Source organism: Rattus norvegicus, chromosome 15, assembly GCF_021556685.1.
Source record: "Rattus norvegicus strain SHRSP/BbbUtx chromosome 15, alternate assembly SHRSP_T2T, whole genome shotgun sequence".
NCBI lineage: Eukaryota > Metazoa > Chordata > Mammalia > Rodentia > Muridae > Rattus > Rattus norvegicus.
The window spans coordinates 58,901,620-58,925,734 of record NC_141548.1 but is presented as its reverse complement, the minus strand read 5'-3'; the positions used below and the strand labels follow the sequence as shown (position 1 = coordinate 58,925,734).

Genomic DNA, 24,115 nt, shown 5'->3' with positions numbered 1-24,115 from the left:
TGTTTCCTTGGGGTTAAAAATACATAATTACTAGTCTTTGAAGTCTTTGAAGACTGTGTACTCTGCTGACCTTCATTGAGAGTGGCAGGTGGCAGAGTCACAGTTTCTTTTCCATTGAATGTATTTGGCCCTGATTACCATGTGCACTGGTACTGTGCCTGTCATATGCTTGTTGTGCTGTATTTAGAAGCATTGCTGACTGCTTTCTCCCTTCCTTGTGAGCGTGCCAGTTGGTGTGATATTCCCTCAGTTCTTGTTTGGGCAGCCATATTGTTATGACTTCATGGGTGAAGTTTCCCTGCCATTTCAAGAAGACACAATCTCAGAGAAGACTTCCTGGGTCTCTGAGCTTTTGTGGTTTTCCTGCCCTCACTTCAGAAATGTTCTCTGAGCCTTCAGTGTAGGGGTTCCACTGGAGATGTGTCCATCAGGAGCATCTGCAATCAGCTGTTCTCTTTATTTTGACCAGGTATGGTTGACTATAGTGGACTCTGTCTGCAGCAAAGGGAAGCTTCTTTGATGAGGGCTGAGATCCACATTTATTTATGGTGTGGTGGTTTAAGTGAGAATGTCCCCCATAGGTTCAGATGTTTGACTACTTGGTCCCCAGTTGGTGGCGCTGTTTGAGTAGGATTAGCAGGTACTGCTTTGCTGGAGGAAGTATGTCACTAGGAGCAGACATTGATGTTTCAAAACCACGTACCATTCCCAGTGTGTTTTCTCAGCTTTGTGTTTGTGGTTCACATAGAAAAGCAACTAATACATTTGGAAGTAAGTATGGTTTTGAATTCAGCTAGGAATTATACTTATCCAGTCAAGTGGTAGCAATAGCTTCCTTTCCTCAGTTCCATGACCTCAGTAGCCTCGGGTAGTAGCTAGGTTTCTAGTACCAGGCATGATCCCCTCCTTGGGTGGACCTTATGTTCAATTATACAGTTGTTAACTACTGCCAAGATATGAATGTCATTATTGTACCTTTAGGGATATCTTGCTGGCATCAAGCTGCATAAGAATATGGTCGTTTTCCTCCTCTGGAAACTTGTATGAAATCTTCTGGTACTATGAAAGTTAGTCCTCAGACTTCCACGGTCAGATCCAGCTTAAATCTTCTGAGTCTTGTGTCTGAAGAACATAGGATCTGGAGCCACAGGACCTTATCTTTAACTGCTGGGAGGCAGCCAAGAGCAACTGCAATGCCTTATCCTGCTTGGGCATTTCTCGTATTCCCCTGACCAAAGCCTCACAAGGAAGGTTCTCATGTCTGGTACTGAGGTTTTTGTTAGATGATCAATGGCTCTTGTAAGGAGCACTGAAAGCCCAAATAAGGGGTGTGTGTGTGTGTGTGTGTGTGTGTGTGTGTACATATACACATAGCTTATATGTGTTACATGCCTTTTTAGGCAAATATAATAATATGATTCCTTAAGACCTTAGCAAACATCCTAGTGTTATTCATCTCTCTCCTCCCCTCTCAACCTCTTTTTCTGTACTTATCTCTATCATAGTTTTCCATTTCTCCCTCTGGGGCTCCCCTTTCCCATTCCATGGTCTGCTTTACTTTCCTGGTTTCTGTGGTTACTCCAAGATTTGTATTCACATCTGAAGATTTGGAGCTTTTTAAACAATAAACAAAACAACCCAAAGCTCTTTAGCCTGGATTTTCTATCCCCCTCGCTAAGCCCTCTGTTCCTCTTTAATTTTTTCCCATATGTGCATACATCTTATTTTGATCAAATCCATGAAAGCATGCTTTTCTGCACATTTGAAAGCTGGTTGTGATTAGTTTCAAATATAGCTTGTGGCTTTTCTTTGCTGCAGTAAAAGTAGATAAAGGCAAACCGAAGCATCAGGAGTTCTCAAAGCTGGGGATATTATTTGGTCTCACAGAAAGAGTTAATTTGTGAATCCCACTACAGTGTGAATGAATCCTTAAGACATAAAGCTGAGTGGCAATAGACAGAGGAGGACACACACTGTCATAATAGGCCAACTTGGGGAGACGAAAGGAAGTGAAAGGCTTGAGGGGCATGAGTAAAACACTGTTCATTAAGGAGAGATATTTGTTGTGAATGTGTTTAATGTTGCCAGATTGTATACTTATGAATGTTTAAAATAAGTATAGTATAGTATAGTATAGTATAGTATAGATTTTTATCACAAAAGAAATTTAATAAAATTTAATAAAAAAGAGGGACAATGTTCTAGCTTCTTTTGTTGAACCCAAAGCCTAAACATGTTCTTACTCAGTCATCAGAAATGTCCTGTGTACACCTTTCTTTCATTTATTTGGCTTGTTTTTTCCTTATAATTATTAACAATAATTATCTATCATGTCTGACTCAAAGGGACTTTAGAGGTAAGAGAGGTTTTCTATCCTAGACTGAGAGATAGAGCCACACTCACAATCTATGAAACTATAGTATTAAAGGTTCATTATAAAAGGTTCAGTAGAAAACAAGCATCAGAGGAGAGTAGCCCTCAGTGCTGTAGCCTTACAGAGAAGTTGCTGATTGACCTCCGTTTGAGTAGGAATTATGTTGATTGTTTTACATTATAACAAATACCAACACATGATTGTTCAGATTTGGGGACCTTAGAGTTTTAGATTAAAGATATTTTGCCCTCTAGACACAGGAACCTAGGAGCAGTCAGGGACAGGATCCTTCTGGTCTCCACCTGCACTCAGAGCTGAAAGCCAGTCTCCAGGAGCACTGACACACCTGAGAGCAGAGGTAAGACCACCACTTCTGCTCCAAGCGGATCGCACAAACCCAGGAGCAGTCTGGGACAGGACCCTTTGGGTTTCTGCCTGTGCTTAGAGCTAACCAGGTCCAACAGCTCTCTGTACCCAGATCCCCTGGGGTGAGAGCAAGACTCTAAGACATGTGGACAATCCTGAGAGCACAAGGGAAACCACTTTTGCTCACATTCCTGGCCCATGAGGAACCCATCTGGAGCCCTCTAAACACAGGAATTAAGGAATAGTCTGGGACAGGATCCTTCTGGTTTCTGCCTGTGCCCAGAGCTGACCCTATGACATAGTTCTCTGTACCCAGATCCATCCAGGAGAAAGCCCCTCTCCAAGAGTGCTGACATACAGGCTTACAGGAGGGTAAGTCACTATCAGAAATAGCAAGACCAACTAACACCAGAGATTACCAGATGGCGAGAGGCAAGCATAGGAACCTAAGTAATAAAAACCAAGAGTACTTGGCATCATCAGAGCCCAGTTCTCCTACCACAGCAAATATTGGATATCCCAACACATTGGAAAAGCAAGATTTGGATTTAAAATCACATCTCATGATGATGACAGAGGACTTTAAGAAGGACATAATTAAACTCCCTTAAAGAAATACAGGACAACACAGGCAAACAAGTAGAAGCCCTTAAAGAGGAAACACAAAAACCCCTTAAAGAATTATAAGAAAACACAACCAAACAGGTAAAGGAATTGAACAAAACCATCCAGGATCTAAAAATTGACATAGAAACAATAAAGAAATCACAAAGGGAGAGAACCCTGGAGATAGAAAACCTAGGAAAGAGATCAGGAGTCATAGATGCAAGCATCATGAACAGAACGCAAGAGATTGAAGAAAGAATCTCAGGAGCAGAAGATACCAGAGAAAACATTGACACAATAGTCAAAGAAAGTGTAAAACAGAAAAAGCTCCTAACCCAAAACATTCAGGAAATCTAGGTCACAATGAGAAGATCAAACCTAAGGATAATAGGTATAGAAGAGTGAGAAAATTCTCAACTTAAAGGGCCAGTAAATATCTTCAACAAAATTATAGAAGAAAACTTCCCTAACCTAAGAAAAGAGATGCCCATAAACATACCGATCCTACATATGATAGAGGAGGGCTAATATACAATATATAAAAAGAACTCAAGAAGTTAGACTCCAGAGAATCAAATAACCCTATTAAAAATGGGGTACAGAGCTAAAAAAAGAATTCTCAACTGAGGAATATCGAATGATTGAGAAGTACCTAAAGAAATGTTCAACATCCTTAGTCATCAGGGAAATGCAAATCAGAACAACCTTGAAATACCACTTCACAGCAGTCAGAATGGCTAAGATAAACTCAGGTGACAGCAGATGCTGTCGAGGATGTGGAGAAAGAGGAACACTCCTCCATTGTTAGTGGGATTGCAAGCTGGTACAACCACTCTGGAAATCAGTCTGGCAGTTTCTCAAAAAATTGGACATAGTATTACCTGAGGACCCAGCTATACCACTCCTGGGCATATACCAAAAAGATGCTCCAACATGTAACAAGGACATGTTCCACTATGTTCATAGCAGCCGTATTTATAACGGCATGAAGCTGGAAAGAACCCAGATGCCCTTCAACAGAGGAATGGATATAGAAAATGCAGTATATTTACACAATGGAGTACTACCCAGCTATTAAAAAAAGACTTCATGAAACTCATAGGCAAATGTATGGAACTAGAAAATATCCTGAGTGAGGTAACCCAATCACAACAAAACACACATAGTACGCACTCACTATAAGTGGATATTAGTCCTAAAGCTTGGATTACCCAAGATACAACCCGCAGACCACATGAAGCTCAAGAAGGACAACCAAAATGTGAATGCTTCAGTCCTTCTTAGAAGGAGGAACAAGAATATTCATAGGAGGAGATATGGAGACAAAGGTTGAATCAGAGACTGAAGGAATGGACATTTAGAGCCTGCCCCACCTGGGGATCCAGCCCATATACATGCAGCCACCAAACCAAGACAAAATTTCTGATGTCAAGAAGTACATGCTGTCAGAAGCCTGACACATCTGTCTCCTGAGAGGCTCTGCCAGAGTATGACAAATACAGAGGTGAATGCTTGCAGCCCACCATTGAACTGAGAATGGGGTCCACATTGGAGGAGTTAGAGATAGGATTGAAGGAGTTGAAGGAGTTTGCAACCCCATAAGAACAATACCAACCAACCAGAGCTCCCAGGGACTAAATCATCATCCATAGAGTACACATGGAGAGACCCATGGCTCTAGTTGCATATGTAGCAGAGGATGGCCTTGTTGGGCATCAATGGGAAGAGAAGCCCTTGGTCCCAGTGTAAGGGAATGTCAGGGTAGGAAGGCAGGAAGGAGTGGGTGGATGGGTAGAGGAACACCCTCATAGAAGCAGGGGAGAGGGGATGGGGTAGGGGGCTTATGGACAGGAAACCAGACAAGGGGATAAACGTAAGTTTTTGTTTTTTTTTTTAAATCCAATAAAAATTAAAAAAATCTGAAACCAAACAAAGCAAAAATAAAGATATTTTGCAGCCTTCTCTAACATTTTGCCATTGGGTATTTATAAGCAAGGGGGTTCTGAAAGGCAGAGAACACCTCTGCTCATTCTGTCCTTCTGAAGCTATCAAGGAAGTGAGTTTAAGACATAATTCAGTGCCTATGACTGCCTGGGTCCCTCAGAAAGCTTTCAGAGATAAGGCCAGAGAAGATAGGTAGAAAGTGTCTTGGAGGCAGTATGGGATGTCTCTGCAGAGGCAGGGGAGCGACTTCTCTCAGGCATGAAAAAAGTTTCAGTGAGGGCAGCTGTGTAGAATTTTGATAAAACAACATGAGTCAGATCAATTAGAACATAACGATGACCAGAGGTAGAAAGGCAAAAAGAAAAAGAATTGATGCTATTCAGGAAATGATAGAAGGGCCAATCAGAGGACCTTCTGGGCCAGGTCAGGAGGATCTCAATCCGTTCATAGTCTCCTTATTTTTGCAACCAGGAAGACTGATTTTTCATTGGTAGACTTAGGAGGGAAAGACTTCAAGAATTTTCATCTTCAACCCACATACAGGAGATGGTGGAGAATAAAAGTTATGATCAAAAGGCACCAGGTAAGCAAGCACTGGTGTCACCAGTGGTCTGGGAACAGAGCTATATGATTAAAAAAAATTAAAAAGAACATGGAGTCTGCCTTGGGTTTAAACTTCAGACTAACATTGCAAACTGCAAAGAAGGTGAAGTTATATGCCCAAGCTGTAAGTTCATATTATCCATGTATGACAAAAGGGGACAATACTAATCTCTTCATATAGTGTTACCACAAGGACTAAAGAGGTTGGGATGACAGACATAATGGAGACTCCAGACCAGCTGCAGGGCCAATGTGAGTCCATTTCCCATGCGTATCTGAGAGCCTGCACAATAATTTAAAGATTATTCCCTCCAAAGCCAAGTTATTCACATTGTTATTAGTCAGCCTTTTATAGCTGTGAGAGGATTTCCTAGGGAAAAAACATCAAGGAGGAAGGGTTTCTCTTGGCTCACATCTGCGGAGTTCAGGACAAACTACATCCACTGCTAGGGGCCTACGGGTGAGGAAGAAAATTGTGGCAGCAAAGAGCATGAAGTAGAGAAGACTGCTCACCTTGTAGCAGCCAGGGAGACTGAGGTTCTGCCCTCCAAGGCACACCCCCAGGGACTTCTGGCCCAACTGGGCCCCAAGCCCTAGTTTCTAGCCCTTCTCAACATTACTATCAACTTACGACTCTTATTAGTGGCTTGGTTCAATGATGTTCAGAACACTCATGATGTAATCAGCTCTAAGGGATGAGGTACATGGGCGATGGGGTGGGGTAGGATGGGGTGGGGTGGGATGGGGTGGGGTGGGACGGAGATATCATATATCCGATGATAGCATACAAGTGAAATGCAATAGGATGTGTGGTGATGGTGAAATTCATTTCAAATAAACACTATTCTGTTACCAAAGCTCACCGTCTTTAGGAATCACATAAGAAGTTTCGAAAGCCTGACAGGCTACTCCGGGCCATTCTGTTTGGGAAGTGGTATCATCTTGTCAGGTCTCAGGCTCTGCTGCCCTTCCTTTGGACTGATTTGTGAGTCAGACCAGGAGTTATGGTTTCCACTCTGCACAGTGTCATTGTATGATTCAATTCCTGGCAATGCTCAGAAGCAAGCAACATACATAAAACACCCACAAGTTTGTGGGCAGAACCTGTAAGGTTGTGGTCCCTCCTCCTCCCCCCTAGCCAATGTTTTCTCACTGGAAGTAGAATCTGTATGAAATCTTCCCATCTTTACCCCCATTTTCATGTGAACCTCAGTCTGCTTTGTAACCACTTTAGCTACAAATGATGTCTTCTGCTTTCTGACGTCATAGTGTAGGAACCTATCAGGATGGTGTTGGCCATGGGTGTCAGTAAATGGTGGCAAATGCTGCCAGTGTTTACTAAGATAGTTGAATTTGCTTTTGTTTGCTTTCTTGAGATAGGGGTCTCACTATATAGTGTAGGCTGGCCTCACATTTTTTTTTTTTTTTTTTGGTTCTTTTTTTCGGAGCTGGGGACCGAACCCAGGGCCTTGCGCTTCCTAGGTAAGCGCTCTACCACTGAGCTAAATCCCCAGCCCCCTGGCCTCACATTTTTAATCCTGCTGCTTCAGACTCAAGTGCTGGGACTCTAGGCATGTGCTACCATGCCCAGTTGATACTGGCACTTGCTTTGATGCCTACAGTATTTCTATTACCCCTCCCTTGCCTTGCAGCTCACATATACAAACTTGGGGGAAATGACTCTTTCAGACTGAGCTCTGAACACATTAAGGAGAGAGGGGGTCTTCCTCATTCATCTCCACATGCAACACGCAGAGCATTGGCACAGAGCCTGAACAAAACACACATGTAGATGCTCTGGGAGTTATGACTAAGACCCTTCATTTCCCAGGGTTCAATGAAAAGATCCTGAGGCAACTAGCATCCAGTAGGAAATTATGGCTGCCTTTTTACAGTTTCCAAGAACACTCATTGTTCTACTGTCTGTATAAAAAACTGTTTCATTCAAAATTAATATCTTCAATGCTTGTCCTCTTGGACAAGTAATAAAGCAGGAAGGGAAGGGAAGTCAAAGCCACATTCTGCTCTACAGGAGGGTAAAAGGAAGAGGGACGACTGGGTTGTTTAAATTGCTGGCTTTCACATGGATGACTCCATTCCTCTTTTTATACGTGATTTATAGAAAATACACAAACCCCACTGTGACATTATGAGCCAACTGGGTACTCAGGACCTGCTGGGAAGGCAGAGAGCAACAGAAAATCAGTAGTTGACTGGATTTAGATGTTTTCTTCTTGGCACTATCGCCGTGTCCACTCCAGTCCCGAACAGCTCCTGCCCTGTGCTCTCCAAGACGACAACTCTATTTCCCAATGTTAGCAATGTGTGCTTTCTCTTAATGCCAGTTGTCTCATAGTGAATGCATCTGAAGTCGTAGTCTCGTACACACATCAGAGAACTGAGAGAAAGATTTCATGAGGAGGAATGAAGATGTGTGAACAAAAATACTCCATAAAACCGATGTGGTAGAAGTCAAGATTTATTGAAAAAAATTAATATCTTTGCTATAAAATTTGTAACAGGAATATTTTCCGAATGTTTTTCAATGCATAAACCTGAATGTTACATACAAGCACGGGACAGCAGCGGGTTTCCTTCTATTTACAGTTTATGAAAATTGCTATGCAGTCCATGTGAAAAGAACACGTGATGGAGAACCGTTACATTAGAAAAATAATATCCCTGATAAAGCATTCTCAAGGAGTCCAATCATAGTTTTCTGCCTCTTCAATAAGGCAAAAAGTCCCTGGAATAGCATATAACTTAATTTACAAAATACAATAACTGTTCAAACACATATTCAAGTTTTCTTTTGGTATGATTTTTTTCCCCACTGTAAAATCACCTTTTTTTTTGTTGTTGTTGTTTTGTTGTTTTATTAACGAAAACAGAAAGACCATCAGGAGAATGTCTGTCATTTAATGTTCTCAGCTGTACATTACATATACAACTCCGTAGCCGGGCAACCGCCATTGCTGCAGCGCCGCCGACTTTAAGCATTTGCGCTACCCGGCAACGAGGCCTAGTTTGAGATTTTGTGGTCATTGACTGTGGAATCATTGCTTGGTATTCATAGGGGCAGGTCTGGCATAGTATGAGGTTTGGTCTAGTTTAAGGAACTGGTACACAATTACATTTCCACGCACATGAAAACGCCACAGATGTCACTGAACAAAGCTTTGGTGGCTCCACACAGGTCCCACGCTGGCAGACCCCAACCCTCCGGCTCCTAGGCCGTACGGCCCTGGCTGGCTTCAGACGGTTTTGCTTCCAGCTTTCCTGGCCGTCAGTTAGGTCGTTTTAATTCCTTCAAAGGCACACAACTTCCATCTCTTCTCCAGCGTCGCTCCCACACCAGTGAATTCCTGCTTGAACATGCGTGGCAGTCTCATCAGAAGCATTTCAATTTCACTGGCAGATATCTGTTAGGAAGAGAGAGAAGTCAATTGGGGAAAGGCGCTTGACAGAAAACCGGAAACGGCAGACCTAGGTTCTGCTTTTCCATGGAGACCCTTAGTTTTCTCCTTGGCTGTCAGGCAGCAGGGGGAAGCCCTGGCTCGCCCTGTCTGTAAGCGGCTGGCAGGGTGGGCGTGGGATGAAGGACTGGGAGGTTCTGAGCTTGCCCTTCTTGTGTGGATAGAGAGATGCCTCGGGGTCAGAACCGAACCTTAACAGCCTTCCCGACATAAAAGGCTCAGCACACTTCCCCACCACTCCTGAGCTCAGTCTCACTTGCCTAGGGCAGAAACTTTCCGAGCTCATCAGAAAGCCCCTAAGGTTGGATTTTTTCCGCCCCATTCAACCACTTTCTCTTCTTAGAGATGATAAAGGTTTAGGAATGAATACCAAACCTTAGACTTATAGCAATAAAATGTCTTGATAGCCTGTCATAAAACAAACAAACAAAAAAAGCCACAATATCTAGACAGATGTTTCAGTCAAAAATTTTCCTGGAAAAAAAAAAAAAAACCCCAAAACCAGGTACTTCTTACATTAATAATTCATTTTGTTCTTCATTTAAAACAAAATTAACTTTGATCTTTCCTACCTCGGCCACTATTCTTGTTTTAATACCGTGTTTGTGTCCCAACCTGGGTGCATTGCAAGGACCTGTATAACAAAATGGCCAATCTGGGGGCTGATACTGTGTTTGAAACCCCAATATGCTGTTGTTAAGAGTTAAATGAACCTTATGAAGATAATTAGTCTCTTTAAGCCTTAGCAAGTGGGAGTAACATTTAATGAGGGTGGGGCTTTGCTGCTGGCTTAGCACAGACTTGGGCACAGAGAAGTGCTAGATGCAGAAGAGAGATCACCATTTCTCACGGTGTAATTGCTACAGAGAGGTCGGTGTAAAGACTACACTTCCCACTTAACAAAGTGAAGTTTGTCTTTTTGGTTTGTACATTAAATAGAAAGTCAAATCAAATGTACCCAACATTCATGGGGAGAACCTTCCTCAGTATTCCCAGACCTGTAGCATAAATTTTCAGTTAAAAAGAGGCATTCCTGGAAGGTAAAAAGATGATATTCTTTTTTTAAAATATGAACTTTTATTATTTATACGTATTTATGTGCTTTGGTTATGTGAGTGCTTATGGGGATGCCGTGTGTGTATGTGTATCTATACTGTGTGTTTGTGTGTGTGTGTGTGTGTGTGTGTGTACCACGTGTGTGTGGGAAGGGAATCTGACCTTAGAGCATGAATTACAGGTAGTTGGGAGCCACCTGATATGGGTATTAGAAACAGAACTTGGGTGTCTTTGGAAGAGCAGTAAGTCCTCATACCCATTGATTCATCTCTCTATGCTCTAATAGACTGTATTCGGATGTGTGTGTGTGTGTGTGTGTGTGTGTGTGTGTGTGATTAATTTGAAATCTGAATGCACCATACCATAAAACTGTGCTAGAAAGATTATTAGATTCCCGAGTCAACCCACAGAAATCTCCTAAACTATTGTTAAAGTTTTCATAGTGACCTTGCAAAGTACCCCCTCATTCCATGGGATCGCGAAGATCCTCATTTCTATTCACGAGCTCTGTGTGGCTGATGGGGAAAATAGAGCTTGGTAAAGACCTGAGCATGTGGCCTGGACACTGCTTTAATATGCTCGCTCTCCAGCTGGAGTGGCCAGCCAGGCAAGAAGTGCTGCATTGTCACGGAACACCAAGCACCCGGGGCTCCTGCTAAAGAGTGCAGGTTCCCTGGTTGCTTCTCTGGAGACCTTGGGTTAGCAGTCTGGGAATGTAGCCCAGATAATCTATTTTTAACAAGCTCCCCCAGCAATTCTTCTGAGAGGCTCCATATGGGTTAAGAATTGAGGCTTCAGTCAGACAGTCAGGGATTCGACTCTGAGCTAAGCCTTGGGCAGCTTTCATTTAATACCCGTGATGTTCAGTTCCTCCATGTGTAATAGAAATACCATCTTCCTGTGCAGCTGGGAGGAGTGATTCAGTGCCCAGCATAAGCAATGTCCTCTTTGTCTTTCTGTCTCTATACAGTACACAGATAGATAACAAAGGTGGTAGTAAAAGGTTTGGGGCAGAAGGGTCAAGATCTGTGGTCAAAGGTCACCCAAGATGAGCACAGGAGGTATGTAGTCAAACTCAGTGTTAGGCCCAGAAGACATCTTCTTACCTAATTGACATCTAAAAATATGAAGATTGTACATTTTAGCAGAGGAATCTGTGTTGTTTCTACAGATGTGTCACTTGTGTGGTGTTTAAATCAGGCCAAGTATGCCCACACCCTCACAGAGATCAGTTCTTTTTTAAAAAGCAAACAGACAAACAAGTTTTATGTGCATGAGTGTTACGCCTGCTTTTGGTCTGTGCACCACATGGCATGCAGTGCCCATAGAGGCCAGAAGAGGGCATCTGGTCCTCTGGGACTGGAGCCATAGATGGTTGTGGACATCATGTAGGTGCTGGGAATTGAGCCTCTGTCCTCCGGAAGAGCAGCCAGTCCTCCTGACAGCTGAGTCCTCGCTCCAGCCATGGCTATTTCTTTCCAGTAGATACTCGCATCCTTTCCCCTAAGTTCATGCAGGAGACCTTTTCTTTTTGCTTTCTGAGGCCAGGCTGCAGCACTACAAGCTCTTGTCTTCCCCTCTTTAAATCCCTTTTCCTTATTCCATGCAAGAGACAGTTCCACAAGGCTGTATGAGGGCATGTTGCCCCCTCCAAAACTCCTTTTACTTCTAAAAAATTTTGCCAGTCAAACTGGGGTGTTATTCTTGGGGTGAGCTGTCTTCCCTCAGATCAAGCAGAGGCCATGGCCATGAAGATGGCGGAGTGGGGTCAGCTAAATGCTGGTGTAGGAAGAAACTTTAGGAAGGAGGAAAACAGCTACATTTTTTAGGGTAGAATTCATGTCTAATGACAACATCTATTCTGGAGGCTGTAGGGCTGGTAGCGAATATGTGTAGCCTGCTTGCAGCTGGTGGAGTGGGGTGGGGAGGGAGCATGTTGCTAAGAATTGAACACAGGACCTTGCCCATGTGAGTCAAGTCCTCCCCCCACTCCCCTCTCTCAGACGTGCCGGCCATCTGTCCTAATCCAGTCTGGACCAGAGGACTAACTGGCCACATGAAAAGGACCGACATAGTCTAGTATTCCTTGGGTGTCACAGAGCCCTCCTGGCTTCCCTTTCTCTGAGTGAACACATTCTCTTTTGCAGACAAGCAGGGCGTCTGTTCCCTTCTGGAGGTGCTTCGATACCTGAGAAGCACATTCATTACAGTCTGTCTAAGCAGTCGGTCATTAATGCTCACTGACAGCTGGCTGTTAACACGGGCACATATATCACAGTGAGGATTATTCATGTGGGAAACTTAGACATTTCACTAGGAACACTTCGCCCACCATCGCCATCCACCACAGCCCAGGAAAGCATGCTGGGCCATTAAGGCAAAATCAGAATCTCTGGGAAACGGAAAAGATGCTGATGTTTTGCATGTGCAGAGAAGTGTTATAAAAACGCAGATGATTTTCCCCTGGTGGGAAATGCTCACCTATCTCGGAGCATGCGAGCTGAGTTGGTGGCCTTGGCAGGTCTGCCTGCATCTGTTGTCAGATCGTACTGTACTGGGTCTGTTGCTTTGGAACCAGACCTTTCAGTCTAGGAGCTCTGAGTGGAGGCTGCAGGTTATGCAGAGGTGGCCAGGGCAGCCTGCCACACACAGGACTGGATTACAGTCCTTTGAAGATGTAAATTTGCCAGGAGTGGAAGTGCCTTCCTTTAATTTCTATCACTTAGAAGTCAGAGGCATGTAGGTTTGAGGCCAGCTTGGTGTATCTAGTTGTTCTATGTTCTGGGCCAGGTAGATGAAACTCTATCTCAAAAAGAAAATACATAAATACTTGTGTGTGTGTGTGTGTGTGTGTGTGTGTGTGTGTGTGTGTGTGTGTGTGTAGACTGGAGAAGAGCCTCTAGACCAGGAGTCCTCCTTTGGGAGTCAAACAACCCTTTCATGAGGTTTGCCTAAGACCATCAGAAAACACAGATACTTACCTTACAATTCATAACAGTAGTAGAATTACAGTTATGAACTTAGCAATGAAAATTATTTTATGGTTGTAGCTCACCACACCACGAAGAACTGTGTTAAAGGGTCATGGTATTATGAAGGTTGAGAACCACTGCCCTAGACTGTATGAGCCGTTTGCTGGAGCAGAGGCAGGCAGGTAGGCAGGCAGGCAGCAAGCAGTTGGCACAGCTCCACTCCAGTGTCTGTGGGGCTTAGCATCAGTGGGAGGGTTCCTGGCTCTCAGCTGGGGTTCCGTTCCAAGGTGAGTGAAAACTTAGTCTGTTTGGGAGATTCAGCAAAGCCTCTTGAAGCCCGTGCCCTGACTCTCTCAAAGAACCATCCTGCCTGCCTGCCTTACATTTCTGATAGAAGGCAGGTGGGTGAAGAGTGGGTAGTTGGGAACAAGCCAAGGACAGGGAAAGGCAAAATACAAACATCATTATCAGGAACAAGAATAATATTTAGCTGGAAAATGGCCTATTATGGGGCTACATGGTTTTAGGAGCCATGAACAATTTACATGCCCAGCATAATTTAAATTAATTCTTGCCCTTGCTTCCATCCCAACCACTCTCTTTCCTAAGTGCAGCCTTTGGGGAAATGCTAGCAAAAACAGTTACATTATGTGGCTGGACAGGGCCTGCTTTTTTTGCTTTCAGCATTAAAGAGGTGAGCAGAATCGAAATGCTTGCTTGCTTACAATTGTGCCAGTGGTGGTAGTGTCAAATCTCAAGGAAACCACATTGTTTTGAGTGAAAATTTCACATTACTTTCATTATTAGAAGCAGCAAACTTGCTGTGCGGTGGTGGTAGGATAGATCCATGTGGCCTTAATGCAACTGTAACCAAAACTCTGCGCAGGACCACAACTCCCCATTCATTCTGATTAACCAGAGGCGGTGGGACCCGGCTGCAGCTTTGGAGACAGCATCCTCACGCTGCCTGAAGAGCCAGGCTGCCTAGGAGCATTTTGGCAGCTGATGTGGGGACCAGGCCCTGGTGAATTCGCTTAAAGAAGGCAAACCTCTTATTATTTTGTTTCCTTTGTAAAGCCCTAGATATGGGATTCCAGAATTTAGCAGGAATTTTCTCTGGATTAAAAAGCATAATAAATATCCTCATAGCCTCTCTGGGCTAGAAAGGATACGTGGTCTGGTCCCTGGCACCCAGCAGTTTTAGAGTCGTTTGTGATACACTCTTCTCAGGGATGAGGACAAATCTTGACAGCACCACTGGGCATTTCCCTGAGGAGATGGAGGACTGCGTGGGCAGGAGTGGTAGCGGAGAGAGTTCTGTGTGCTTCCTTTCTGAGGAAAGTACACTGTTGTCTTCTGAGCTGGAACTGCCTTTAGGACCCTGCTTACTCCCACTCCCGGCTACTTACTATTGTTAGGACTGGGTGTGCAGAGCCCATGGTGGGGCTCTCTCGTCATATAGGGTCTAGGTCTATACCACCAGTCAGAAGGAAATGGCTTCAGACCTTTTATCACTTCCGATGCTACCTAATAAGCCCCAGAGTCCGATAGGGGAAACCATTGCATGGCCACTCCAATCTGCATGTTATCTGACTGAAGTGTTGTGTGAGCACTTGTGTGGCCTCAGAGACAAGTGAGTCTCTCTCAGAGACAAGTGAGTCTCTGCACTTACAGAGTGCAGCTGGCCAAAGCCTCCAAGCGACCTTTAGCAGACTATTCTAAAGTGCCCAGACGAAAATCAGAATCGATATCCCACAACAAACTGACATGCTGATATCGCCACCAGGGAAAGCCACATTCTGAGAAGGCCTCTCCATGACAGTAGTGGGTGACCCACGCGTGCAGAAATCTCAGTGGAGGAGCACAAGGAAAAGTCAATTTCTCTAGGAGCACATTCCAAAGCAATTAAAAATAAATAAAATCCACTAAAGAACTCAGAAGCTGATTTATACAAAAAAGCTCATGAAGTTCAGGGCAATACTAATAGTTTAAATAAATAAAATTAAGAAAATGGTCACAAGTGGCCGCCCAAAATTGCACCACAGAGACATAAACCTCACTAACCAAATAACGAGCAATGAGATGGGATCCATACTAAACTGTCTAAGAAAAAGTCCAGGATCACACGGAAACACGCGTGATCTTACAAAACATCTGAGGTACTAATGCCAATTCATCCTCAACTATTATGAAGACCTGAAATTCAAAGACCTTAAACTCACTCTATGTAGCCATCATTCTCTAGCTACCAAATCCTCCCAAGGACACAAGGAAAAGGAAAAGAAAATTACAGGAACGTATCCCTGATAAATACTAATGCAAAACTTCTCAATAACATATTGTCAAATTGAATTTAGCAGCACATGAAGATCAGTACCATGATGGTGATGAAGAGTAATTCTGCATATGCAAATCAATAAAAGCAATTTATCACACTACTATAATAAAAGATAAAAATAATTCCAGTAAGCAGAAAATGTGTATGATAAAAGTCAACATCTCTTCATATTAAAAGTCCTTAATTGAGAATTATTGTTTATCACAATAAAGGCTGTACCTGATAAACCCATAGCTAACATCATACAAAATAGGGAAAACACTGAGAGCATCTATCTAAGATCAGGAACAAGATAAGCTCATGAGGTAAATACTAAAATCAGGAAGTTCCTGAAACTGATCGGATTCACTTGCTTCCTCCCTCCCCAAGTGTATGTAAGCAGTAAGGACTGTTGTGAAGTATGCTTAGACCAGCTGAGTTGCCCAGAAGAAGGCCAGGCCCATGAAACTGTATAGACAGGAGATGTGACCAACCCAGCAGCCTGGGAAGGGCTCAGACCCACTGGGCTACCAGAAAGGACCTGCTCCGACCTGGAGGCATGGGAAGCCTCCTTTTGAGTTGAGCAGAGTTCAATAGATGCATCTCAAAACAAAACAAAAAAACCCAACCAAATAAAAAAACAATTATAGGCCATTGACCTTGCTCTTGGTTGCCCTCCAGAATTGGAAGGTAAGCTCCTATTGCTGAAGATGCCATAGACTTTAAACACAGAACTTGGAGGCATCAGGTCAGAAGTGACCTAGCATGTCCTCCTTGAAGACCAGCTCTCCATGGCATCTGAAGGTGTTATGCAAGCTGCCAAGAGCCTACTGGGATATCAGGTCTGGGAACCATGAGGGGATCCTACAAAGGTGCAGGGTGGCGCTTGTGTCTTGGGAATAAGCGACAGCTCTCACTGGATCAAACCTGCTCCATAGAAGGGAATTCAGGGCTAGCCAACTGTCTACTGCTAAGGCCATGGAACCCGGAGGACAACGGATTACTGCGATCTTCCTAAACCACTGTAATTTCTAAGCGCATTCTAAAATGCCATCCTTCTATCCACATCCCTGAAGCTCTTGCTTCTCACTAAGGAGCTTCTTTTTACAGCAGAGAACACCACAAAAGGTCAAAATGCAAAGAAAAACTGCCTTTGCCCAGCATCAAGGTGAACATCTACAATGTGCAACCCCCGACACCCAAGGCTCAGGGAACAATGCAGAAGATAGAAATCTTTTAAGAACCAGATGGTACCAGCTATGACATTGTGTCTTCTATATATGACAGAGAACCCTCACCCATGAAATCTCAACAACATGGCAGCCTAAGCAAGACCTGAACAATGAGAACCAGTTGAGATGCCACGCCCAGGTGGATGGGGAACACTGAAGAAGAACCCACCCTCTAGACGAAGACCTACAGGCAGTCAGTGACTGCTGAGAGGGGAATAATTAGTCTTTCCCAAGGACGAGCCCCTGATTGACTATCCAATACCAGTGGTCATTTCTAAAAACATACTCATGGGAGCAACACTGAATGGAGTCAGACTGTTACATTTATAATGTATACATGTTAACAATAATAAAGAGAAATGATTCGATCAATAAATAGGCAGATGAGCTGAACTAAAGAACTCTGTCAGAAGAAGTGTGAGTGGTCAGTACATGAAGTGTTTAACATCCTTGGAAATGTGAATCAGAATTACATGGAGACTCTACCTTGCCCCGTTTGGAAAGCAAGTAACAGATACTGCCTAGCACGTAGGGAAAAGGAACCCTTAAATCCTGTAATCCGGTCCATCCTGAAAATCATTATGGGGTTTCCACCAAAAAAAAAAAAATAGACGTGTGGACTAGGGAGATGCCCAGTGACCAGGAGCACTGCCTGTCCTTTCAGAGGCTCCTCTTTGTTTCCAGCACCTGCATGGCAGCTAAGGAGCCATCTGTGAGCCCGGTTCCGTGGGGATCCACCCTCTCAGGCACTACACACTCATGATGTTCATTCATGCAGTCCAAAAAAAGTACGCATGTAATAAAACCAAGTTTCAAAAAAATTAAAAGCAGAACTATATATGATCCAGCTATACCACTCGGGTATTTACCCAAAGAAACCTTAATTAGCATATAGAGAGATCTACCTACCGAAGTACCCTATTATAATATCTATGGTAGCCATATTATATAGTCAGTCTTGGTGGTGTTGATCGACACATTAAAAGGCCTGTATTAAAGAATCGCTCGTCTATAAAGAGTGAAATCTTGACATCATGCGAAGTGACATAAGCAGGCACGGAAAGGCAGGTGCTACATGTCTTCCCTTGTATTTGGAAACTAGCCCTTGGGGGATGACAAGAGAGTAGCTGATCACATTCTGTGGGAATTTAGGAAACACCAAGCTACACTCCCCTAATATGTATAATTGATGTGCATGGGTTGAAAAAAATTAAAGTTTAAAACCTAGCCACTTTCAGCCTTCATAAAAGTCTATGACTAAGAACCACCACTTGCAGCTCCAGATGGTTCCTCTCAAAGGCGAAGTGTCAGGGCTTCTTAATAAAGCTCAGGCAGGCAGCGCTGTGATCCTGAGTTGGTAAAATCATCGGTGGCGTCAAATGAGAATGCAGTGTGGTAATGTAATCTTGTAATCCGTGCTAACCACCGAAAACAGAGGATGCCCTAGATACGATGAGCGAGCTGCAGGGTCCCAGAGCTGCAGGCCCAGCATCTGGCAGCACAAGCCTCAGTTCTTTCCTCCGCCTGGAGGTGGCGCTTCTGTTTATTTCTGCTGCCTTTAAGCAGTTTTTTTTTTTTTTTTTCTGACTTGTGTGATTGCTCAGGTCATTGGCTATAGTGACCAGCCCTCTCCTGGCTGTCATAGACAGCCCTCATAAAGGACATGGCTTTACTAGCTGTAGCCCCTTGAGATTGTTTACCTGAACTCAACAAGGAAATTGTACCTTCCCCTCTTCCACCTTAACACTTAAAAAGTAATGCTAAAAACATTACTCTCCAGGATCGTATCAGATCTTTAGGCTATTGATGGTTCCTCCATGTGACATCTCCAGCATGGAATCTAGTGTGAATGTGACCCTCCACACTACCCTTATTGCCGCCCTCACAACGTCTTCCTCCTCGTCTCTGAAACTTTCAGGCTTGTCTGTAATTTCAAATCTTTCACAAGCTTTTCAAAGCGCTCTGACATCCGTAGACCGTGACAAGTCACTGTCACTTTAAATAACTGATTTTTTTTTCCTATAAAGAAAAGCAAAGGGATGACAACTGTCCCCAGGTCCTTCGAGAGTGGCTGCCATGGGGCTCTCTCCTAATGCAGCTCACACAGTGTCCACCTGCAGCCAGCAAGCGGCGAGCTGAATCCTAACAGTGAAAAGTTCGATTTAAAAAAACAACTTACCTTGGAGTCCAGCTGCTGCATGTATGACCACAGATACTCTATATTAGCTCCAAAGGGGTGAACATGAAGAAACGTCGATATGATGCCTGCATTAAAACAAAACAAAAAGTTAAACACTAAATTCTTTGGAGGAGAGCGGGAGCAGTCTCAGTTAACCAATGCTACCTAACCTCACCGACTTTCATGAGGCTGAGTCACGTGGCCTGACCGTTTCCAGGTTTCCAACACCTCTCAACCAGCATCCACTAACAGTACACGCTGCAGACAGTAACAGTGATACCAGGGCAGAAGACAGTGATGCGCTCTCTCATGGAATGGGGATGTCTGGCGGTTCGCATGGCTAGACTCTGGGGAGATGGACAAAGACCCCGTGGAAGCCGGAAGCAGCTCAACTACCAAGTTTCTGCTCGATTTGCCGATCTGAAATTGTAGTTTTCGGAAGGTTAAAATGATCTATTTTCTCTCAATGGAGTTGTGGCCTGAAAATAGCTTAGACAGCTGTGTCGGAGATCACGTTGCCTTGAGTGTCCTTGATAATTACAGTCTCTGGTTATGAAACGTGTGTAATCCACATCCGGACACGGGCGCTCTCCTCATCTCTGTTCTAACTCACACGCGGTCATCATTTGTAGAGGTCTAGGGACTGGCGCTCTGCAGAAATCCTTCCCGTCTTGGTTGTACTGACAAATGGCTGGATTATTGGTGTCAGGACCGAACTGAAAAGCATGATCTTCCTTCCCATCCTCCCTGCTCCCGGGTCCAAAAGCAAAATTGTGAGGGAGTCAGTTGCACAGACCGTGTGCTGCTTTTGGTCAAAAGGTCAAGCTTAGATGGAGGCTAAAGTCTTTAATCAGGTGTGAGGTGTAGTGCATCTCCCACACTGTGTACTGTGAGAACTGATGCTGGTGAGTCAAAGGTCACCTGCCTAAAATGCAGTCAGGACAAGCACCGGCAAAGCAGTGGGCCATCCGACATTTGCAGGGGCCTTGAACTGACTAGGGATGGTGTTTGTCCCTCTCTTCCTCTGTGATGTGTGGGTTGCTCACCCATGAGTGCCAGCCAGGTTTCAAAGACAAGTGCCCCGCTGATCTTAGGACCCTCATAGAGAATGAGGGCTCTCTATATAGACGAGTTCTCTTGCTGACTGTCTTTGGAGGTTGGCGTGAGGGCGGTAGGAACAGTTACAGCTCCGTCAAGCTGAACTATCTGTATTCTGAGACTGTCTGCTCTGCGACATAGAGAGCTCGCCTTTTATCCCGAGTCTGCGGATCTTTTTCTGATCTAAGTTGTGTGGTATAATAGGGACCATCCATAGGTGATGATGGTAATTTTAACATCTTTAAGTGACCACTTGAGAAAATGCAGTTTCTCTGTCTGTATGCTCATTTTTTTTCTCATTTAAAAATCAGACTCAGCTTTGTACATTATGTCTCTATGGCTTCTTGAGAAGAACCAGGTTGTTCCCAGGATTAGAAGAGGGGCAGTTATGCAGGTAACCAAAGCTGCTGTGAATTCTTGCATGACAGCCAGGGCCCTAGCTAGAAGACAGCATTTCATAATATTCCTCCCTATCCCCTGGCTCTTAACATTCTCTCCACACACTCCTTGCCTTCTATAGTGTCCCTGAACCTTGGGAGAAGGTTTGATATAGATGTCCCATTTAGGCCGAGAACTCCATCTCTCACTCTCAAAGCTCTGACCAGTTACGCATTTCTCCACTGACTGCTGATCACTGCAAAGGGAAACTCTCTGAGCAAGCCTGAGGGTAGCCCAGGTCTATGGGCATAGGTATTTCGATGCCAGCCCAAATCCTGGCAAAGATGGGGTGGATGATTGCCAGGACCCACCCCTTACTGAGGAGCTATGAGCAGTGGATAGGCGCAGAGGAGGAGAGGATCCTGATCCCATGCTCGGGTGGATGGCCCACCCCCCACATACATATCCAGCATAAACTGGATCAACTTAGAAAGGCACTTACATGTGTGCATGCAAAGCAAAACCCAAAACATGAAACTAAGAGGATGCGTTGAGAATATGTAGGGGGAGTTGTATTTGAAATTCCCAAGACTAAAGCAAAATAAAGAAGAAATTTCTTAGTGGAGAAAAAAGGGAGGGGCGGATACAGTTAACTCTGAAGTTAATGAGTAATGGCAACGTGTCCCCAAATGGAGACTCATTGCTGGCACTCTGGGGGCAGCTTTGAAGCTTGGAACAGAGGCTGAGCTGATGCTGACCAGGTGGGCTGCAAGTGGAAGGGCCCTGTGCTCTGCCCGTGGAGCAGCAGCAGCCTCCCTACTTCAGAACGTGGTCCCAATAGTGCTGAATGCATTTGTAAGCCAACAGTCTAAGTGGGATAAAAGGAGCAGACGCTGTCCTACTGGGCTTTTTAGGAGTCTCAGAGCCCTAAAAGCTACTTGAGAAAATGCAAACCAGCTCTGTGTGAGGAACAACAGCTCTTGTTTGGGAGGCCCATTGTGGCAGGCCACATAAAAACATTCCATCAGGGCATCGATTTTACCCATGTTTTAAACCTCCTCACTAAGACCAAATTGGTAGTGTTTGAATTAACCAAATAGTGGTAGCTTCCCCTGGCCATTGCTCGGTTCTGTTAAGTTTTTACTTTAAAGCACCCAGTGGCAACAGGATGCCCAGGCGCAGAGTATGGCATAACGAAAACCAGGAAAGGGGCCATTTCTGTGGATTTTCAGCCTAGATGAACAACATAGATGGTAAACGAGAAGACTGAGACTGAAGGAAATATTTTCAGATGGTGATAAGCATAAGAGGGGAAACCAGCAGAAGAGCACAGGGCGCCCTGGAGGTTGGTGGGGAAATATTTTATACTGAGGGGTCAAACGCAGGCGTCTCTGAGATGGTGAGACTCTGAGACAGGCTTCCAAGTAGGAGACTACATTACTAAGTCTGCAGTACCCCTGTGCACTCCATGGGGTGCAAGGGCAGTGTGTTAGGAACAATCAGGAAAGACAGGGCTATCTGAAGAGGACAATGAATGGCTCACGTCTAGAGGTATGTGCGGGAGGCAGAGCCTTATCTGCCAGTAGGGGCCCTGGAATAAGTTCTAAATGTTTCCGGAAACAACACTGGAGCTTGAGACAGAACTTAGGATTCTGAGATTTAGAGACCAAGCTAAGGAGACCTCAGTGAAGGAAGGACTATAAGAGGAAATGACAGAAGAGAAAGAAAGGCCTTCTGGTGCCCAGGAGAAGAGTTTCTAGATTACCATCTGAGTCCAGCAGTGTCAAGTGCAGCTTAGCTTAAGATAAATTAAGACACTGGGGAAGTGAACAGTTTCAGAAGGGGCTGGAGAGCTGGGCAGACAGGGACAGAGGCTGTGGGGGCCACAGTGCTCTGGAGAGACTATGCTTGGATGGGAGGGTCACAGCCTCACTTCTGTTCAACGGGACACAGAAAAGCTACCATCCAACTGTAAATGCAGTGTCTTTATGTTCAACTATATTTTCCCCTAGGACCCAGGTATTATGTGGAGAATTCTAGTTCTAACACAGGGGACACGCCAAAGCTGGGGGCGCAGCAATGGGAACAGAGGTGTGAGGTGGTGCCCATTGACCAAAGTATGTGTAGCTCCTGGCCCGAAGAGGAGTCAGGATGGTAGGAAGACACGTCTGCCTGACCGTTACGAACCTCATGGTTCTCAGAACCAGAGAGGCTGGAGGAGTTACTTAGCACCCAGCTCAAACTGAGAAGGGGTTTGACCGCATCTGGGTGGGATTCACAATGATGAGGACTCCTGATTGGTTTTTGTTAATGTGTCACAATGAGGTAAATAAATGAAACAAAGACTCTGATTTTATAACTTGGTCCTGAGAATGAGCAGAACCTGGTGTGGCTGATGAACCTTCCAAAGGACCACAGATAGCTCCCTTGCTTTGTAAGCTCTAACCCCATTTCCACAGTCAGTCGAATGCATTCAGAGTTTGTTTCTCACTCCCTTTGTCTTCCAGGCAACTGAAATTTGTGTCATTCCTCATATAAAACTAATGTGTCCTGAGCGGATGCTGGGGTACCTGAATATACTCTCACATAGTCCCAGATATTTGCCAACAAATAATATAACCTGAGTAACCGCAGATACCAGGAAACTAAAGTGGGACCATGGTGGTAGGATTTGGGTGGGGTGGGGAGCACTAGAGAGGGTAGACACAGTTACTATGAAGGGGAAATGGGGAAACCTGATAGGAAAGACTTACCTGGTGAGGGGGGAGGGAAGGCAACACATGGGAAGAGGGGAGGAAGAGGAATAACAACACAGGATATTTGAAAAAAAATCTATAGGGGATTATTTATTTTATGGTTGCTTAATATCTCTCTCTCTCTCTCTCTCTCTCTCACACACACACACACACACACACACACACACACACACACACATTTCATTGAAGCTATGACAATTGGGGTGACAATATCCTTACCTCATTGACTAACAAAAGCCCTGATGCCAGGTAGGGAAAATTCCTGTTGACTTAATGGTCATGGGAATTCAAGAGACTCTCACAGCAATTGCAGTTGCTCTTGGTGTGGTTAGGAAAACAAGACCCTGCTGCTGAAGACACAGCACACTCGATACACGAGATTTGGAGAAATCAATCTCGATGGGCCCTCGAAGCCTCCTCCCTGATGATCAATTCTTATAGGATAAGAAGCCATGCAAACATCCAAGGAGAAATGCAAGCAATAGTTCTATCCAGCTGTGATGCCAGCATACCACAATGGCCAGCACAGTAAGATACTCTGAGAGAGGCAACAGTAGCACTGTCTCCTAGGGGTAAGCAATAATGACTTACTAGGACTTAACACCCACTCAACGGAAGGAGTCCATGCTTGGCTCTCTATTAGCCGAGTACTTGTGGCAGGTGAGGAGAGGAGAACCCACTGCTTGCCACTTTCTTGAACCAGTACAGTTTCTGACTGCATTGTAAATGCTCTTATCCTTATACCACAGCTGAATGCA

At 44.4% G+C, this 24,115-nt stretch overlaps 1 protein-coding gene across 10 annotated transcripts in view; it reads right to left on the bottom strand.

Annotated features, from left to right (window-relative positions):
• Positions 1 to 8,354: 8,354 nt before the first annotated feature.
• Positions 8,355 to 24,115, bottom strand: part of Enox1 (ecto-NOX disulfide-thiol exchanger 1) — a 552,870-nt gene continuing 537,109 nt past the window's right edge. For 9 of the 10 annotated variants that reach the window (XR_015638038.1, XR_015638039.1, XM_087585810.1 and 6 more), the window contains 2 exons: positions 19,126 to 19,211; positions 8,355 to 9,315 (listed from right to left, as the gene is read on the bottom strand). Coding sequence is in view for 8 of the 10 variants with exons in the window: in XM_087585810.1 (XP_087441936.1) it covers positions 9,184 to 9,315; positions 19,126 to 19,211 (218 nt within the window). In the remaining 2 variants the exon portion in view is untranslated. 10 annotated transcript variants of the gene reach the window in all.